This window comes from Eucalyptus grandis, chromosome 1 (genome assembly GCF_016545825.1).
Source record: "Eucalyptus grandis isolate ANBG69807.140 chromosome 1, ASM1654582v1, whole genome shotgun sequence".
Taxonomy (NCBI): Eukaryota; Viridiplantae; Streptophyta; class Magnoliopsida; order Myrtales; family Myrtaceae; genus Eucalyptus; species Eucalyptus grandis.
Window position 1 is genome coordinate 36442555 of NC_052612.1, and position 15703 is coordinate 36458257.

General features: G+C 40.8%; 2 protein-coding genes across 3 annotated transcripts; both read right to left on the reverse strand.

Annotated features, from left to right (window-relative positions):
* Window positions 1-49: 49 nt before the first annotated feature.
* On the reverse strand, window positions 50-3800 carry LOC104440382 (beta-glucuronosyltransferase GlcAT14A). The gene is made up of 4 exons (XM_010053317.3): window positions 2425-3800; window positions 1372-1447; window positions 1151-1266; window positions 50-685 (listed from the first exon to the last, which is right to left on the reverse strand). The coding sequence occupies exons 1-4, from the start codon at window positions 3011-3013 to the stop codon at window positions 174-176; spliced, it is 1293 nt and encodes a 430-aa protein (XP_010051619.1). The 5' UTR covers window positions 3014-3800; the 3' UTR covers window positions 50-173.
* A 2490-nt stretch (window positions 3801-6290) lies between these two features.
* On the reverse strand, window positions 6291-13538 carry LOC104456697 (protein STRUBBELIG-RECEPTOR FAMILY 3). Of its 2 annotated transcripts, none has more exons than XM_039314751.1 (17): window positions 13430-13538; window positions 12534-12733; window positions 11801-11930; window positions 11641-11712; window positions 11141-11206; window positions 10973-11044; window positions 10803-10874; window positions 10644-10715; window positions 10496-10561; window positions 10304-10369; window positions 9321-9727; window positions 8783-9219; window positions 7891-8162; window positions 7634-7772; window positions 7214-7350; window positions 6947-7103; window positions 6291-6845 (listed from the first exon to the last, which is right to left on the reverse strand). In XM_039314751.1, exons 2-17 carry the CDS (start codon window positions 12679-12681, stop codon window positions 6765-6767), a joined length of 2394 nt encoding a protein of 797 aa, XP_039170685.1. In that variant the 5' UTR covers window positions 12682-12733; window positions 13430-13538; the 3' UTR covers window positions 6291-6764. The 2 variants fall into 2 exon arrangements, with proteins under 2 accessions (XP_039170685.1, XP_039170682.1); XM_039314748.1 differs by lacking the exon at window positions 13430-13538 and adding an exon at window positions 12987-13277.
* Between the last annotated feature and the right edge of the window lie 2165 nt (window positions 13539-15703).

Sequence of the window (15703 nt, forward strand, 5' to 3'; positions counted from 1 at the left end):
ATAAAAAGAGAAAGCAGTTAGCTAAGACCAATTGAAAATCATAAGAGCATACCACAATCAAAAAGCTACATTCAGTTTCATTATGATGAACTAAGTTGTAATGATTACATCAACTGTAAGATCTACAAACGCAAAAATTTACACTTGAGGTTGCGTAAGATCGTACTCACCATTTAAGAGCACTGCTTGCTCCGGAATCCTTCAGACAAAAGTTCCTGAAGCAACTCCAGCAATCTCTCAGCTCCAGGTCCTGGCTTAAATACTGACTCGTCACCCCGCAAGGAGCAAGGGTCGGCCTCACCATCTGAGTTGCCAATGCACCACCCTCCAGGTGTGAACCGGCCTTTTTTCCTACCTAAAAGCTCGCTGTCAATCAAATGCAAGACTGGATCATCTTTCCGGAACTTTCTCGCAAATGGTGCATTGCTTTTAATCATTTTATCGAAATGCCTGAGGGAGAGATCAAGAGGATGCTGCCCTGGTGGCTCAGCCCAAGCAATGTAGTGAAGGTCGTGGCTTATAGCAGTCTTGCGGTACTCTTTGGCATTACAAATGACGGTGTGAAAATAACCTTCTGGAGAAGATATAAAGTTTGTGTAGTACATGAGAATGGTTCTAGGAAGGTTGTCCCATCCCCAAATGCAGTACTCGAGAAAATCACGGGTTAGCATCACCCAAGCAGATCCTGTTTAGTGAAGAGCAGACAGAAAAGGTCAAAACAGGGATTACATACATCCAGGGGAGTTGGACTAATGTTCATAATTATGGAGATGCAATTTCTGATTAATGTTGAATATTGTCAAATCCATATTAATCATGATCACTAGCACATTTCCCGAAGTCAACCCTCATTTATTACATCAGTCCTATCAAAAGTGCAAGGCCGAGCAAAATTGGGCATGGTAGGACTATTCTCTTCAGAAAGCGTCTCCTTATACTCCCTTCCCTCATCTGTTTTGCCTCTACAGCAGAAAACAGACCATTCCCATGCTTGTCAATAAGTTAATGAAGCTCATCCCAAGACAACCTATTTTGAACGTCCTTTGCATGACTCCTACATCTTAGGTGCATAACAATTCACTGGAAATAAGGTTCGAGCATGATGGTTGTGAATGTACGAACTCTGAAGTGCGGTAACCCATGTACTCACCAGTAAACAACTTAAAGGATGTTGGCAGTGATCGACGTTGAGTGGTCAAAGATATGTCAGACTTTTTTGACAAGTAGAGCCCTGGATCAATGATGATTGGTTTCGCCCGTTGGTCCCTGAAAGTATAGCCACAGATTGTTGAACCATAGTTGACATAAAAGATGGAAACATGAACATAAAGAGTTTTCACCAGAAAAATTACACGACTTTGAATTACGTACAATTTCCACCCAGCAAACTGAGCATGTTCAATAAAATTCAGGCTTCTGGACAAATTGGTAAATACAAATAGCAGATCTGCACAAAGAGAGGGAAAACAAAACTTTATTTGCAAAGACCAACCCACTATAGAACTTGACTTCAAAAGGAAATGCTCTAACGAAAAAAAGGTTATGCCACAACTAGTTAGTTGATGCGTAACTGGAGAGAGAGAGGAGATTTGAAGGAAAATTGACTTCTGACAGTGTGAAACACAAGAAAAGGAAAATGCTGACTAGAAGGAAAAGAAATTGGAGAGAAAGAGAATTATTTATCGATCTAGAAAAGGAAATCTCTTCTCCTAATGAGCAGGACTGGCAACCAAAATTTTCCTCTTCATAGATCAGAAGCCATGGTGGAGACATGAGCAGGTCTATCAGATGGAGCAAGATGCTAAAAGTTTCCTAATTGATGCTGTTACCAATTTGGAAAGAACATGAACATCTGAAAGTTATAGCCAAGCGAAGAAAACCTGACTGGTGAAAAGAACTAAGTTCAGCTTGTGCATCCCAAACACACACAACAATCAGGAAACATTTTAAACATTTAAAATGTCTGAAGTTGAAAGGTGCATCAGCTGTGTAAACCAGAGGAGTATTCAAATGCAAACAACCCAGGAAGCACCACCGACAGACATGTACACGTTTTCCAATCCATTGCCAAAGTAAACTTCAAAAACGTGGATGACTACATCAGCAATATCTTCACGGCATCTCAAGAATTCAGAAAGGCCCACAACATACTCCTAATCGTCCTAAACTATGTGCCTTGAAAGAGAAAAGAAAAGCCATCACTTCTAAATCATTTTGAAATGCAACTTGCAAATTCAGACACATCAAGTACACAAGCAGTTAAGTAGTTCAGCACAGTGAAGACATCCTCATGCCTAGGTTGTCAGAGTAAATATCAAGACTAGCTCAAAACAAAAGCTCTGCCGAACGGGGCAACATTACTTGATCGAGAATACCAATTTAACAGGAGCGAGTAAAACTCAAAAAGAAGAATCTCATACTGACCATCCTGTGTCATAAGAGGATAATCTGCAGCGCTAAGATTTATAAACCAGTCCCATCGCAAATTCTCCCTCAACATAATTGCAATGGCCTGAAGTGTACATGCAATCATCGTAGGTCCCTTATAAGTAACCAAATTCGACTGAGCCATTACTCTGACATTCTCTACTTCACGGAATGTCGGATCATTCTTTACAGACAGGGTCAAATCCATCCGTTCGCGAGGTGACGCCTCAAGGTCCAGATGCAGAATATACTGGTTTCTAGGATGATAAATAGCTTGTAAAGTTCTCATCATCCTCTGACTATCGCCTTTTGTACCCGAAATAAGATACGCAAATCTGGGTGCATCCCCTGCTAAACGGCCATTGGCATTGGCCGATTTGTCTATCTCTGATTCTACAAAGAGCCCATTTCGATCATCCAACTTCTCCTCAAATGCGGATTGATATTCACCGTAAGGAGATCCAAACAACCCGAAAACAGCAGAAAACAACAGCGTGACCAACACGAGTAAACTCGCGAAAAACGGAGGGATCCATTTTCGATCACTGAAAATCCTTACCAGGTGAGGATTAGCATTTTTCCTCATGCTCTTCAAAAGGGTGCCCGTGAAAGTTACCCCCAAGACTCCTGGCTAAAGGAAAAGCTCAGGGTAGCCGAATATTGACTCGAAGAGAAGCAAGGAGGTTCGAAAGCGTGACCAAAGTCGCTTCTTGGGGCTTACGAACAGCATTTAAGCAGAATGCCCGACAGTTTTCAACACAAAACGGCCATTTTGCAATCAGGAAAAATGGGGTGATTCGAGTAACGATCTCATAACAGTCAATGAACTGGTCGAGTAAATAAGAACGATAGGTTAGGATACGACAAGCTAGGCATTTAATGGAACGCACGGTCAGCCGAATAAAACTGTTACGGGTCGAATGAAACTAGCACATCAAGAAACAGCTTCTTGGCGGAGAAAGCGAGGGAAAACGAACACTTGGAGTGCACGTTCGAAATGCTTCGGACGCAAGACAGTGGCGGAGCCGAGAGATGCGAGCTCCCCGATAAAGAATCGGAGGATTGGGAAGGAGAGAGTCGAAAAGGAAGAGACTTTCTGGCATTCGAAGGAAAGGAAACCAAAAGGGTACTTTGGCGTTGGAACCCGAGAGATTTGGATTAAGAAATCCAAAGGATGGTGACAACCGGGGAGAGATTACGAGGATAAAGATGACGCCTTTAAGGGTCTTGAGAGAGATTCAGGGCTTTCTTCAGACGGGGATTCCCTGCCTCTCTCGGAAAGAGAAAGAGATATTCGGGGAAGATGACGGGAGCTTGATGAAGAAGGTGGAGAAGGTGGAGAAGGTGGAGGCGGAGAGGATCGACCGCCCTGGTGGGTTTAATGGATGTTTACGTGAATTGCGGGCAAAAAACACACGATTAAAAAAAGCAAAGATTTGGTGTGTTTTTTTATTTATTTATTAACTGGATTGATCTTACGTTTGAAATCGAAAGTCACGCGCGAACGGGACAAAGACGACACGCGCGGACGCGGGGGAAAGGAGTGCAGATCTGGTCCTCTTTTCAAAACGAAAGGTAGAAAGCTCTGATGAGAAGAGAAAAAGAGGTGACAGAAAGTTGGAAAATACCAGCCGCACTGTGGCGGTGGGCGGCCCCGTGATGGCCGGCTCGACTCGACTCGGCCCCTCTTCTCTTCCTTGGTGAAGCCTAAGTGAAGGATGACAATAGCTTATGAACTTGTCGTAGCATTTTGGTGGGTTTTCTTATGTGAGGCTCGTCGAACTCTAATCCTATAGATGGCGAATGGGTGTCAAGAGAGATGATTCTTTTATAACTTTGAGTATGGAAAAGGGCTCGACAAAAAAAAAAAAAAAAAGAATTTGATACAAATGATCTATAATTTTGGTTCTATATACAATGTGATTTCTCAACTTTTATTTTGTTCAATGTGATTCATGAACTTTAATTAATGTACAATATTGTCCTCGAACTTTTAACTTATTCGATATGGTTTTTGAACTTTTGTATATATTCAATATTATTATCTTGAATTCGAATTAATGGGAAAATAGCATTTAACATATTTATAATTCATAGAATAAATTAAACATGTATCAAAAGTTCAGGAATTATACAAATATATTAAAAATTGAAATATCATATTAAATAATATGTCAAAATTGAAGGATCATTTATGTCGTTTTATTTCGATAAAAAAAAAAAAACTTTGTATTGAAAGTGAGATTCTTAATAACTGCTGAATGAAAGTTTGTACCCAGCACCCCCACCTCTGCCCTATTTATTCAAAAAAAAAAAAAAAGAGAAACATAAATGTAGATGGTGTATATATATGTGAAGAGATGGGGATTATACGAGATTTGAAAACAGAGAGAGATGGAGGGCACGGCGGCGCGTGGTTAGCACGTCCCGGTGGGTGCGAGTGGTAGGAGTGAATAGTGTGGAAATGATGGCGTCAATTACATTTTGGAGTACAATATTTTTTTTGTCTTTCGGTAGCATCGTGGGAGTCCACCCAAAAAACAAAAAAAAACAAAAAAGGCGACAGACACAAGTGTACATTTTTGCTTCTAAATTTATGTCGTCTCGCGCTGCTCTGTCGGTGTGCGGGAGTTGGCACTAGGCATTCTCTAATTTCTGCTCTCTTTTTCTTTTCTTTCTCGATGAAACTCTAATTTGATAAACGAATGTATTTTTTTTTTAAAAAAACACCCGTCGCGTCTTTTCCGAAATTGATTTTGCGAAGTGGGCCTGCACTCCTTTTATCCGTTTTTCGAGGTTCCCAAAATTCAAAAAGAAAAAACGGTGCGGAATCCGCACGTGGCCCCCACGACTCGCGGGAACTCCTGGTAGGGCCCGCACGTGGGGAACCGCTGGATCCCCGCCCCCCACCACACCCAGGCCCGTGCCAAGGACGGTCGGTGATTGGCTGATTTTCCTCTGGAAAATGACGGTCTTGTTTCGACAGAATAGGAACTCAAAAAGTAGACCGTACTTAGGAATAAAACGAATAATCAAAGGAAGGTCGCTTTTTTTCTTGATGTGTCCAAATTGCCAAGCTTCCTTCGTTTCACGAAGAAAAACTTTCGGAAACAAAATTTTCGCATTTTTCAATATTCGTTTCACGAAAATGAACCGATAAGAAAATGCATTTTTCATCAATAATAAAAACCTTCTAAAATTTGAAAATATATTTTCTATCTTTCAAATAAGGAAAAGAAATTTCTCGTATCTTCTTTCGCCCCACTTCTTTTCATAAAACACAAATTCCTTTTACTTCTATTTTTTATATATTTTGTTGAAAAATCAAGTTTTTATTTATTTTTTATGTTCTTTTTCTTCCTTTCCTTTCTTTTCCTAGATCTTCTTAATCAGCAGATCGTCGGCTACAGTCGACGCCGAGTGGCAATCAACGACCTCGGGTAAGGCTCAAGTCTTGCCTAGCTCGCTCGATGTAGCGAGACTCGAGCTTGCCAGCCTCAAGTGAGTTCAATTTCACTGGCTCAGGTGAGGAATTTAGCAAACTCAAGCTCACCTATGCCAACCAAGGAAGAAGAAAAATAGAAAAAAAAACATAATTAAAAAACAATTTTAAAAAAATGAAAAAAAAAAGTGCACATAGGAAAATATTTTCCTTACTAATCAATAGAAATAGCTAATTTTCAAGTTTCAACCAGATACCGAAAAATATTATTGTTTTCCTAAAAAATAGCTACTTGAAAAGTTTTCTAAAAACATCACAGTTTTTTCATGAAATAAACGGAGCCTTAACTACTCTTCAGTTTTTGTAGGCAATTATAGAAATAGAGAGAGAGAGAGAGATTTTTTTTTTTTTTTTTTTTTTCTGAAGAAGAAGAATTACGTAGGCAAAGAGCAGTTCTACAGAGTGCATATACTAGACAAGGCAAACCGATAGAGCCTTTTACACACGACGGAAGGCGAGTAGAAAGAACCTCGCTTATCAAGTTGGCTAAAAACAATAATTTCCAAAACGATTGGGGTTATAGGGACATTCTTCGTTCCCACATCATCTCTCGATGCTTAGCACACAACAGCAACAATCGCAAAACAAACTGGGGCCAGATCTTTGAGTTCCCTACCCTCTGGAATATGGCACCATCAGATCGCCCGCTCGAATCGTCGAGGATACGAATCAGAACATTACTTATGTTATTAGGGCCATTCCTTCTCAGCTTTGCCTGCTGACAAAAGAATTCTTCATGGTGCACAGCAGATCACTTTCACAATTCAATGGCATTAACAAGGTAGAGGTCACCATTCCTTGACTGATTGTTTGATGGTGGTCTTGAGCCATGATCTCATGGATGAGGGTCCCTCCTGATCATATCTGAGAGGTCTTGGACTACTTCCGACATCTGCGGCCTGAAACTTGGCTCCGCCTGTGAAAACAAGAAAAAATATGACTGATCCTCCTCTGAAAGCATAACATGGGACAGTGAGAAAGCATAATATAAACACTTTGAAGCGCGAGAGCTCTCACCTTTACGCAGCTAGATATAATATCAGCAAACCGTGACAGCGATTTGACAGGGTACTGTCCCTCAACAGAAGGATCGACCATTCTGGACAATGCATCAATGTCATGGAGTTGAGGGACTGCCCATCTGACAAGAAATTGCTCTCCCCGATTTCGTGACCTGAAAATGATTCATCAAGGGAACATAAAAATTGACGTTGGATAAAAGCCACAGCTGGAAACGGATTTGGAACCCCAGTTATCGAACCAATATGTACTTTCAGGTCTTACTTATCATAGGATTTTCGGCCAGTCAGAAGTTCCAACATGACTACCCCAAAGCTGTAGACATCACTTTTGATTGTATAAATTCCGGACTCGAACTCGGGAGCTCCATATCCATAAGTAGATTGAAGTTGCCCCGACAACTGACAAAGAAACAGACCTATTTAAATTTCAAGCAACAGTAGTACTACCACAAAAACAACCTGCTACTTAGCACTTCATACTGAAAATTTTGGATGACAAACGAGCATGACACGGATGAGTGAATTCCCACAGCTTCAATTCCCATTACAATTGTTCCAAATGGTTAATAAGAGGTTGTTTTAGAGAGAACTTTTTATGGGTGGTTTAGCATGTAATGGGATGGATTGCTGCAGCTAGACATCCCACCAAGTTAATTTTCAAAAACTCACAAAAATAGCTTACCTGGCTAACTGAACCTGAAGAGATCAATGCATCTAAACCACAATCAGAAATACGCACGGAAAGATCATCATCAAGGAGAATATTTGAGGACTTGAAGTTCCTATGCACGATAGGTGGCTGACAGACCCCATGCAAGTACCTGTGCACACAAAGTGACTACACTATTAGCTCATTGTACAACAAATGCTTCTACATGATAATCAGACAGAATTAAAAGAAACACCACTCTAATTGTGCCTGAATATGGATCGACTTACTCCAAGGCTCTGGCAGCATCAAGAGCCATCCTAACGCGGGAATTCCAACTAAAATTCTTCTTTAAATCATCATCCGAATGAAGCGCATCCTGTAATGTCCCATTACTGCAGTACTCATATATTAGAAGCCTTTCGCCATGCTCAGCACAGTAACCCATGAGTTCCACAATGTTTGCATGTCGAATCTTGTCAATATTGTTCACCAATTCCAAAAACTCGACGTCCTTCTGCTGACTGGGAGCCTTCTTGTCCAATTTCTTGACAGCCAGCAACTGCGCAACCAACCAGAAAACTACGAGTAAGTATACATTTGCAAGACAAAACAACTTTCAAGCCACTCAAGCAAGATAATGCCCATGTATTTGTCTAAAGTTCACACAGCAAAATTTGAAAATGCTGCATCCCATGTATTTGTATACTTCGTCTTATGGATTTTATGGTGCATCGTGCTGGGGCTTAGCTGATTCCCCATGTCATACCATGGCATTACAAAGAATTTAGAAGACAAAGAAGACAGTCTCAACCAACAAAGCAATAGTCAATGAGACAACGTGATAGAGCAACCCAAACCCCTAATAATAAATATAAAAAAAACAAGGCAGTATAGTCCAACCAGAAGGTACGCCTGGAAACAAAGTTATGTTTCTCTTTGCCTTTCCTAACTTGAATCGATTTCAATGAAAATGTACTGAACTGGGAGCAATCTTCAGAAGGTCCATACTCAAGAGCACACATTGCACCATCAATCGTATATAGGAGCTTATCAGAATAAGTGAAAAGTCTAGGATTTAAAAACTGAATTTTCAGCTTAACATTAAAAAAAGGAATCACATATCAAAAGCTCAGCAGCAAAAGAACTGATTCTGAAAATATTAGCCATACAAACTGTTACCTTGCCATTAGGAAGCTCTGCCCTATACACACGACCAAGCATTCCACTTTGTCCAATTAGATTTTCTTGAGAAAAGCTGTTCGTGTATTGCTGAAGATATGCAATGGTGAAGGACTTGGCAGAAACCAGAGGAATACGAGTTCTCACGGAAGGCTTTGTGGCCATTGTTTGTTCAGGCACAGTGGGCTTCACAATAATTTCAAGAGGTGGTGGAGGAGGCGGTGGAGGAGTTGGAGGAGGGGGCGGGGGAGGGGGAGGAGGCATCAAGTACGCCTCAAGTGCACTCACGTCACTCTCCTGATCTTCCCGATCAGGCATCAGACCAGTTCTCTGTGCATTTCTTTCTCGCTCATTTTGTGTCCTCGGAACAGCCCACACTTTCCTGCTCTCAGGTTGATGATCCTCCGACAGCTTCACCACAGCTGTCTCCTTAGGTACTGCAGGAAGAAAACTCCATCTTAGTGACCAAGCTTTGACAAAAATTGACACATTTAAAATGTGAGTTATACAGCACAAAAGACTGGACTAGTTTACTTGCCTTTATCCAGATGACTCGGTGGAGGGCCTAAAGAAGGATTTTCCCGAGGATTCTCTCTTTTGCCATTATATGCACCAGTATTGTGGCTCTTGGAAAGTCTGTCAATCTCATGTCTTCTTTGAATACATGCAGGTATGAGAAGGACGAGTGCTAAAACCAAAATTATAAATGATATGACTACCGCTATTACTATCCAAACGATTCTTTTGGTGGATGACTTTTTCGAGGAACCAGATTTTGATTGCTCTCTCGCAGACGGTCCATCCGCCTGTTTTGGAGGTGCTTTGGTGGAAGATGGTGGCCCACCGCCCACGAAAAAAGGAGTTCCTGGTGATGACGGTGCCGTTGGGGTCGAAGGTGAAGGTGAAGGTAACGGAGCACTGGAATTGAAAGGATTTCCATCTTTTCTGCAGATTACAAAGTGATTAGCAAACAGTTCCCACAGTCAAATATAAATGGCCCCAAGGAAGAACAAGACTTTTTTTTTTTCTTTCTTTCTTTTTTTACTTTCAAAAAGCTGGAACAGGAAGGCTGGTAAAGCTTGTGATTTCTACCCTAAGAAAAACTTCAAAAGAAGCAGAGCATAAAAAGAAGAGGACAAAATATATCAACTACCTCGCATGCATAAGGAGGAAAAGGCTAGCATTCATTGTGACTTATTTGAGTAAGAAAACAGTTTCGAGAGAGTAGCAATAAGTTCTTTGGCTTCATTTTGACAGACTTAAAAGAGTCCAAAGAATTATGCCATCACGGCCTCTTGAAATTCAATAACAGCAATCACAGAATCACCAAACTTATGCAACAAAAAATCTTCCCATGAAGATCACATAGTGCAATAGCAACATAAATTCCACAGATTATTACCATTTCCTCTGCTATCATATTAGAATGACAAAAAATGATGGGAAGGTGGGCAAAATTGATTAAGTATGATGGAGAATAAATTAATGAAGTAGCAGAGTGCATTTAAAAGTAGCTCTCACCTGAAGTTCGGTATACTCAGTAATTTATCAGGTATAGGTCCAGAGAAAAGGTTATTCTCTATATTCCTGTGCAACAGAACACATCAAAAGATGCAAATAAGTGGAGGGCTATGAAAAAGCAGAACTCCAGACGAAGCACTATAAATTTCAATAAAAATATTAAAGTAATTTGAAGCAAAGTAAGAAAAGTACAGATCTCTCATGGGAAGGTTTTGTAGAACATCAAGGGTTCCCGATAACTGGTTGTTCTGTATGCGTCTGCAAATTTAGGAGTAAAATCAGATAACAGAGAAGAAATTCATGAGCATATATGCATCTTCAGTGGACAGTAAGCACTCACAGGGTGGTCAAAGACGATACATTTCCCAAAGAAGGAGGAAGATGCCCACTCAAATTGTTACTGGATAAGTCGCTGCACAGGAACACTTTCTATCACGACATAGGTCAAGGAAAGTCATATGGAAACAAGGCTTTCGTTAAGCAGATAACAAAACCCTACAGATTGATTAATCCTATAAGATTTTGGAAAGCATCTGGAATTTCACCACTCAAAAGATTGTCATTTAGAGACCTGAAATACAAAGAAAGATTAACCTCAGAAGAAATAATAGCAAAGGAAATCAAGTTTTAGCTGAAAGGAAACGCCATAGTTAAGAAAGCAGTGATTACATGGCTGACAGTTCAGTCAGAGAAGACAAAGAACTTGGGATGCTTCCAGTGAACTGATTAGCTGAAAGAAATCTGCCAGAAGTGACAACTATTACATCTTTCATACAAGGAGGAACACACTGAAAATAGCAAAAGTTCTTTTCCTCCGGCAATTGTGAAATAACATACAAGGTTTGCAAGGTAACAGGCAAGTTTGATGGAATGCTGCCGCCTATGTGGTTGTTGCTCAGATCTCTGCAATGAGAAAATGAATAAATGTCAACGATACTATGCGAGAATGCCTAGAGAGAAACATAACGGGCCTGAAGTTTAGCACAAATGCCACAGTATGTCATCTAGGTGGAATGACTATTTTCAGCCAATTTTATAGCACAATCACCTACTAAATGATAACGTAGCATCTCAGTGAGATAAAATTAGTACATTATACACTTGAACAGAACAAACCTATCAGTAATAATGCCACTTCAGCATCAATACTTCCCAAACTCCATGTAAGGTGATTCACTCAGCTAAGTTTCCTTCAATGAAGGCCACTTCATAATACAGTGACAAGAGCAATCACGCAGAAATGGGAAACATTATTGGAGTCATTCACGGAGACACGAATGCCTCATTTGCATGCAAACAGATGCTTGTGCAAAGACAGAGAGAGGAGATGGACATACATAGTTTTGATGGAAGCAAATGACCCCAAGCTATCCCCCAGTTCGCCTCCCAAATTGGCTCCATTAATAGTACTGTGAAGTCATGCAGTCAAATAAAAATGGAAAATGAGTTACGCGAACATCCGCAGAAATTCTCGAGAGTTAAATAATGCGAACTTACATTGATTGTATTTCGGTATTATTGCAAGAAACTCCTTGCCATGAGCCTCCACACGGGTCTCCTCCGCTAGCAACCCACCCAGGGAGAGCAGGGGACCCCAGAGACACATACAAGTTATTTATCGCAGTAACTATAGCAGCAAACAACAATGCAGATGATTAAGTTCCGTTAAGCAACTTTACTTTCCAAAAAAAAAAAAGCAAACAGGAAGTGTGATGGAGAAGCGAAAAAATCGAATGAAAAGCAATTTAACAAAAACTGGCATCTTCCATCTACCATTACCATAAACAACCCAACACCCCCCCGGGTCTGCAATCAAGATTAACCAAATGCAAAGATAAACTTGAAATCCATCTTCAATTAACTTCAGAGAGATTTCATAATTGGAAGCGACATAGTTAAAGAGTCCAAACTGTTCAACGCTATAATCAGCTAGCTACCCTAACTGAGATGAACAGTTAACGACCTGTCCTGGTCTAACCGATCGAACTGAAGTAATTCGTACATCGAAACAGTAATTGCTCCCCGGTTCCTCCACTTCTTCAGCAACCCAGAAAAGAGTCGCTCCCCCCCCAAAAAAAAAAAAAAAAAAAAAAAGCAGAAGAAGTAATTGCTCCCCGGTTCCTCCACTTCTTCAGCAACCCAGAAAAGAATCGCTCCCCCCCCCAAAAAAAAAAAAAAAGAAGCAGAAGAAGAAGAGAGAGGGAGAGAGATGTTTAAAATCCAGCCATACCATCGCCAGGATTAGTATCGCCAAGCGAAATGCGAGCTGCAAAAATAAACAGAAAGCCCAGCAAGAACTGCACGTAGATCTTCAAGTCCACCCCATCCACAACAGATGCGGATCTTCTTATCCCCCTTGATCTCCCCGCCACCTTCATCCCTCTATCTCCTCTCTGTTCTCTCACAAGAACGTGTACCTCACTCTCCAATCTGCACAATCAGCAGAGAAAAATCACCAAGAGCTATCAAGACAACGATCTACCATCCTCGGACCACAAAAATCAACTCCCTCAAGTACTCAAAAGCTCGCGGACGCGACGCGACAGAAAAAGAAGGCAGACGAAAAACGGCATTCCGAAATCTCGAACGGCTCAAAACACCATCCGCATAGTCGCCCCCCAGCGGACCAAATGCCCACGACACAAAACCAACCGGGTCGGCTCAAGAATCACGAAGAACTTACGGAGAACCGAAATGGCCACGGAATTACGCAAAATGCAGAGAGGAAATCCGAAGCTCGACCGTCGCAACCAGCTACCAAGCGAACGGGAAAAGGGCAGGGGGAAAAAAAGGCGGAGGCGTTTGTGTGCGGTTTAACCCAAAGATCAAAGGCCAAAAAAAGAAAAGGAAAGGGCGAGTCTTAAGTGTTAAGATTCGCCGAGTTCAGATAATGGGAGAGCGAGAGAGAGAGAGAGAGATGGGTCTGAGAATAAGGGCATCAAGAAAATGCCCCTCGGACTCGAGAGATTAAAAAACGAAAGGACAGCCCAAGAATGAATAAAAAATGACAAAAAGAGAGTACAGAGATAAATCAAGCCTAACCATGGTGACCGAAGTTAAGCAGCAACATTTCAAAGAAAGAGAGAGAAGGAAAAAAGGTACGACGTAGAAAAAGGTCCGACGAGCCTTAGAGAGAGAAACCGGGAGAGAGAGGTTCGCCTCCTGCTGTGCTGGCTGGCTTCCTTCCGGGTCCTTTCTTCCTCACCAGCCCCCACCACCACGATGACCACCACCACCACCACCACCACCACCACTTTCTCTCTCTAGAAAACCGCAAGGAAAGTCGATGGAGGAAGAAGGACCAAGACCACGAGCGAGGCGAGTTGAGTCGCGTGTACACATGCACATCTCCTCCGAGGAAAGTCCCAGTCAGTCGTCCGTTTGACGTCAGTCCGAACGCCTCCGGCCAGCGCCGGGCCCCCCACGCGCGTGCTCGGCCCGTGCGGGCCCCCGCGGGGTTTTTACCCGCTCCCCCCGCCGCGGTAAAAGTCTTTCTATTTGAGGGAAGGGCACGGTTGGTAATCTTCCTCGCCCCGGGAGGCGTCACGTGGCGTGGGCGGCTGGTACGTTACCTGGTACATTCTCGATTCCCACGAATTCTGCTGCGCCCTTTTTCCGACAAGTCCACCGAATCGTGCGGGTTGAGTTAATTTGCGAGTTTGCGATTCGTTTCCCCTCAGTTCGTGTTATTTTTTCCCAGTAAGGCCAGACGGTTCAACAGATTTGATGAATACGATGAATTCACAGGTGTACGATTAGACTAAATAAATTATTTATTCGAGTGTTCTCGCCTTATAAGATTGATTTTATTAATCTTTTTCTAACGGCTATTCCTCCTCCTCCTCCTAAAAAAAGCTTATGATCTTTTTATGTCTTGATATCTTCATCACGGTTATTAAAGCGTCTATCCAACGAAGAACTTGGGCAGAGATAGCGACTTACAAAGCCACAATGGACATTGAACTTGCCTTTGATAAAAAAAAATTCCTACACATTAGGGGTCGTTTCTTCAATCTTGATTTGCATAAGTGATTGTTAGCAAACCAGTTTGATGCAACAATATTGGTAAAAAAATAAAGGACAAGCAACTATTATTTGGTGTAGGTTGCTGGCATTTGTGTAATTTGAGGGATCAAAGATTATTCTAGACAAACTTTTTCATTCCAAGCACACATGTGAATGTAATCTTAGGATATATGTCAATAATATCCTATCTGTACTATTAGTAGAAAATTGACTATCTACCTAAAAAGAAAAAAGAGCTAGTTTGTGGGTTGGAACCCCCTTCTTCTTAGATTAAATTAATTTTGACACGACCTTTAAAGGCAACTCGGGTCCAGCTTCACTAAGTGGACTTGTTCATGATGACTCAAGTAACTGGCTTGTTGGGTTCACACAAACGGTAGAGCAAAGCAAAACTCTGGACAATTTCTTCAAGTGTTGCCAAGACTTATTGTAGAGACAAGCTTGCATGCAACCATTTATCTACTTCAAAAATCAATTTCATCACTTAATTTTGGTGACAAGCTTCTCAAATTAGAAGTATGCTCAAATATTTTCAATAGATCAATATCCTCCATAATTTTAAGAATGAAAATACATGTGTAGATTGGCTAGCAAATTGAGTTATCCAACCCAACAATATGAATGATGATTAGTATTAGATATGCTATCGATAGGTTTCTTTCTTTGTTGTTATGGGATCATATTGATTTATGTTAGTAACAATAATTTTTGGGTTTACCCTTTTATTTATTAGCAACAAAAGGATAAAGAATGTATATATGGTAAGGTGAATAGTTATTTTAATTGCGAGATATCATTCATTTAAGAATAAAAAATAGCATCAAACCAACCTAAAAATTGAAAATTTCGTATATCAAATGTAGCTAAGTAATAGGTTTCTGTCCATATATCAAAGCATTAAAAATGAAAAGTCCAATGCCGTCTTATTTCATATGGTTGGAGGTAATTATATGACTCAAAACAAATTAAGCGAGGTTAACTTAAATGTGCTATTCACATAACTTCAATAAAAAATCAAATTGTTCCGTTAGTTAAAGTTGTTACATCAATCAATGTCGGGCTTTATGCGCAAACTCAAATCCAAACTAATTAATAACAATATCAAGCGAGCTAACTTGATTTCGAACAAGAATGCAATTAACATAGACCAAACTTCACTTACTTCATGCTGGGAACAATCTTTTGTTTTCCCCTCGCATTTATATTGCCATAAATAAGCATCATATATCACAAAGTGTAATGATATAAAACGAATATATTTTTTAAGCAATCATATAGTTGACAATTTAAACTTGCTAAATTGCAATATCTAACGGAGGAGTTTTCGGACCAAACAAAAAAAAGTCGACACATTTAGTACGAGATGGAATCTTC

What these genes read in the sequence shown, in the direction of transcription:
- LOC104440382 (XM_010053317.3), bottom strand. Translation starts at nt 3,013, where the DNA reads ATGAGGAAAAATGCTAATCCTCACCTGGTAAGGATTTTCAGTGATCGA. An exon ending in TCCTCTTATGACACAGGATG is followed by an intron (nt 1,448 to 2,424) that starts GTCAGTATGAGA and finishes CTCTTTGTGCAG; the next exon opens with ATCTGCTATTTGTATTTACC. An exon ending in ATCCTTTAAGTTGTTTACTG is followed by an intron (nt 686 to 1,150) that starts GTGAGTACATGG and finishes TTCACTAAACAG; the next exon opens with GATCTGCTTGGGTGATGCTA.
- LOC104456697 (XM_039314751.1), bottom strand. Translation starts at nt 12,681, where the DNA reads ATGAAGGTGGCGGGGAGATCAAGGGGGATAAGAAGATCCGCATCTGTT. An exon ending in CTTATAGGATTAATCAATCT is followed by an intron (nt 10,716 to 10,802) that starts GTAGGGTTTTGT and finishes GTTCCTGTGCAG; the next exon opens with CGACTTATCCAGTAACAATT. An exon ending in ACCGAGTCATCTGGATAAAG is followed by an intron (nt 9,220 to 9,320) that starts GCAAGTAAACTA and finishes TTCTTCCTGCAG; the next exon opens with TACCTAAGGAGACAGCTGTG.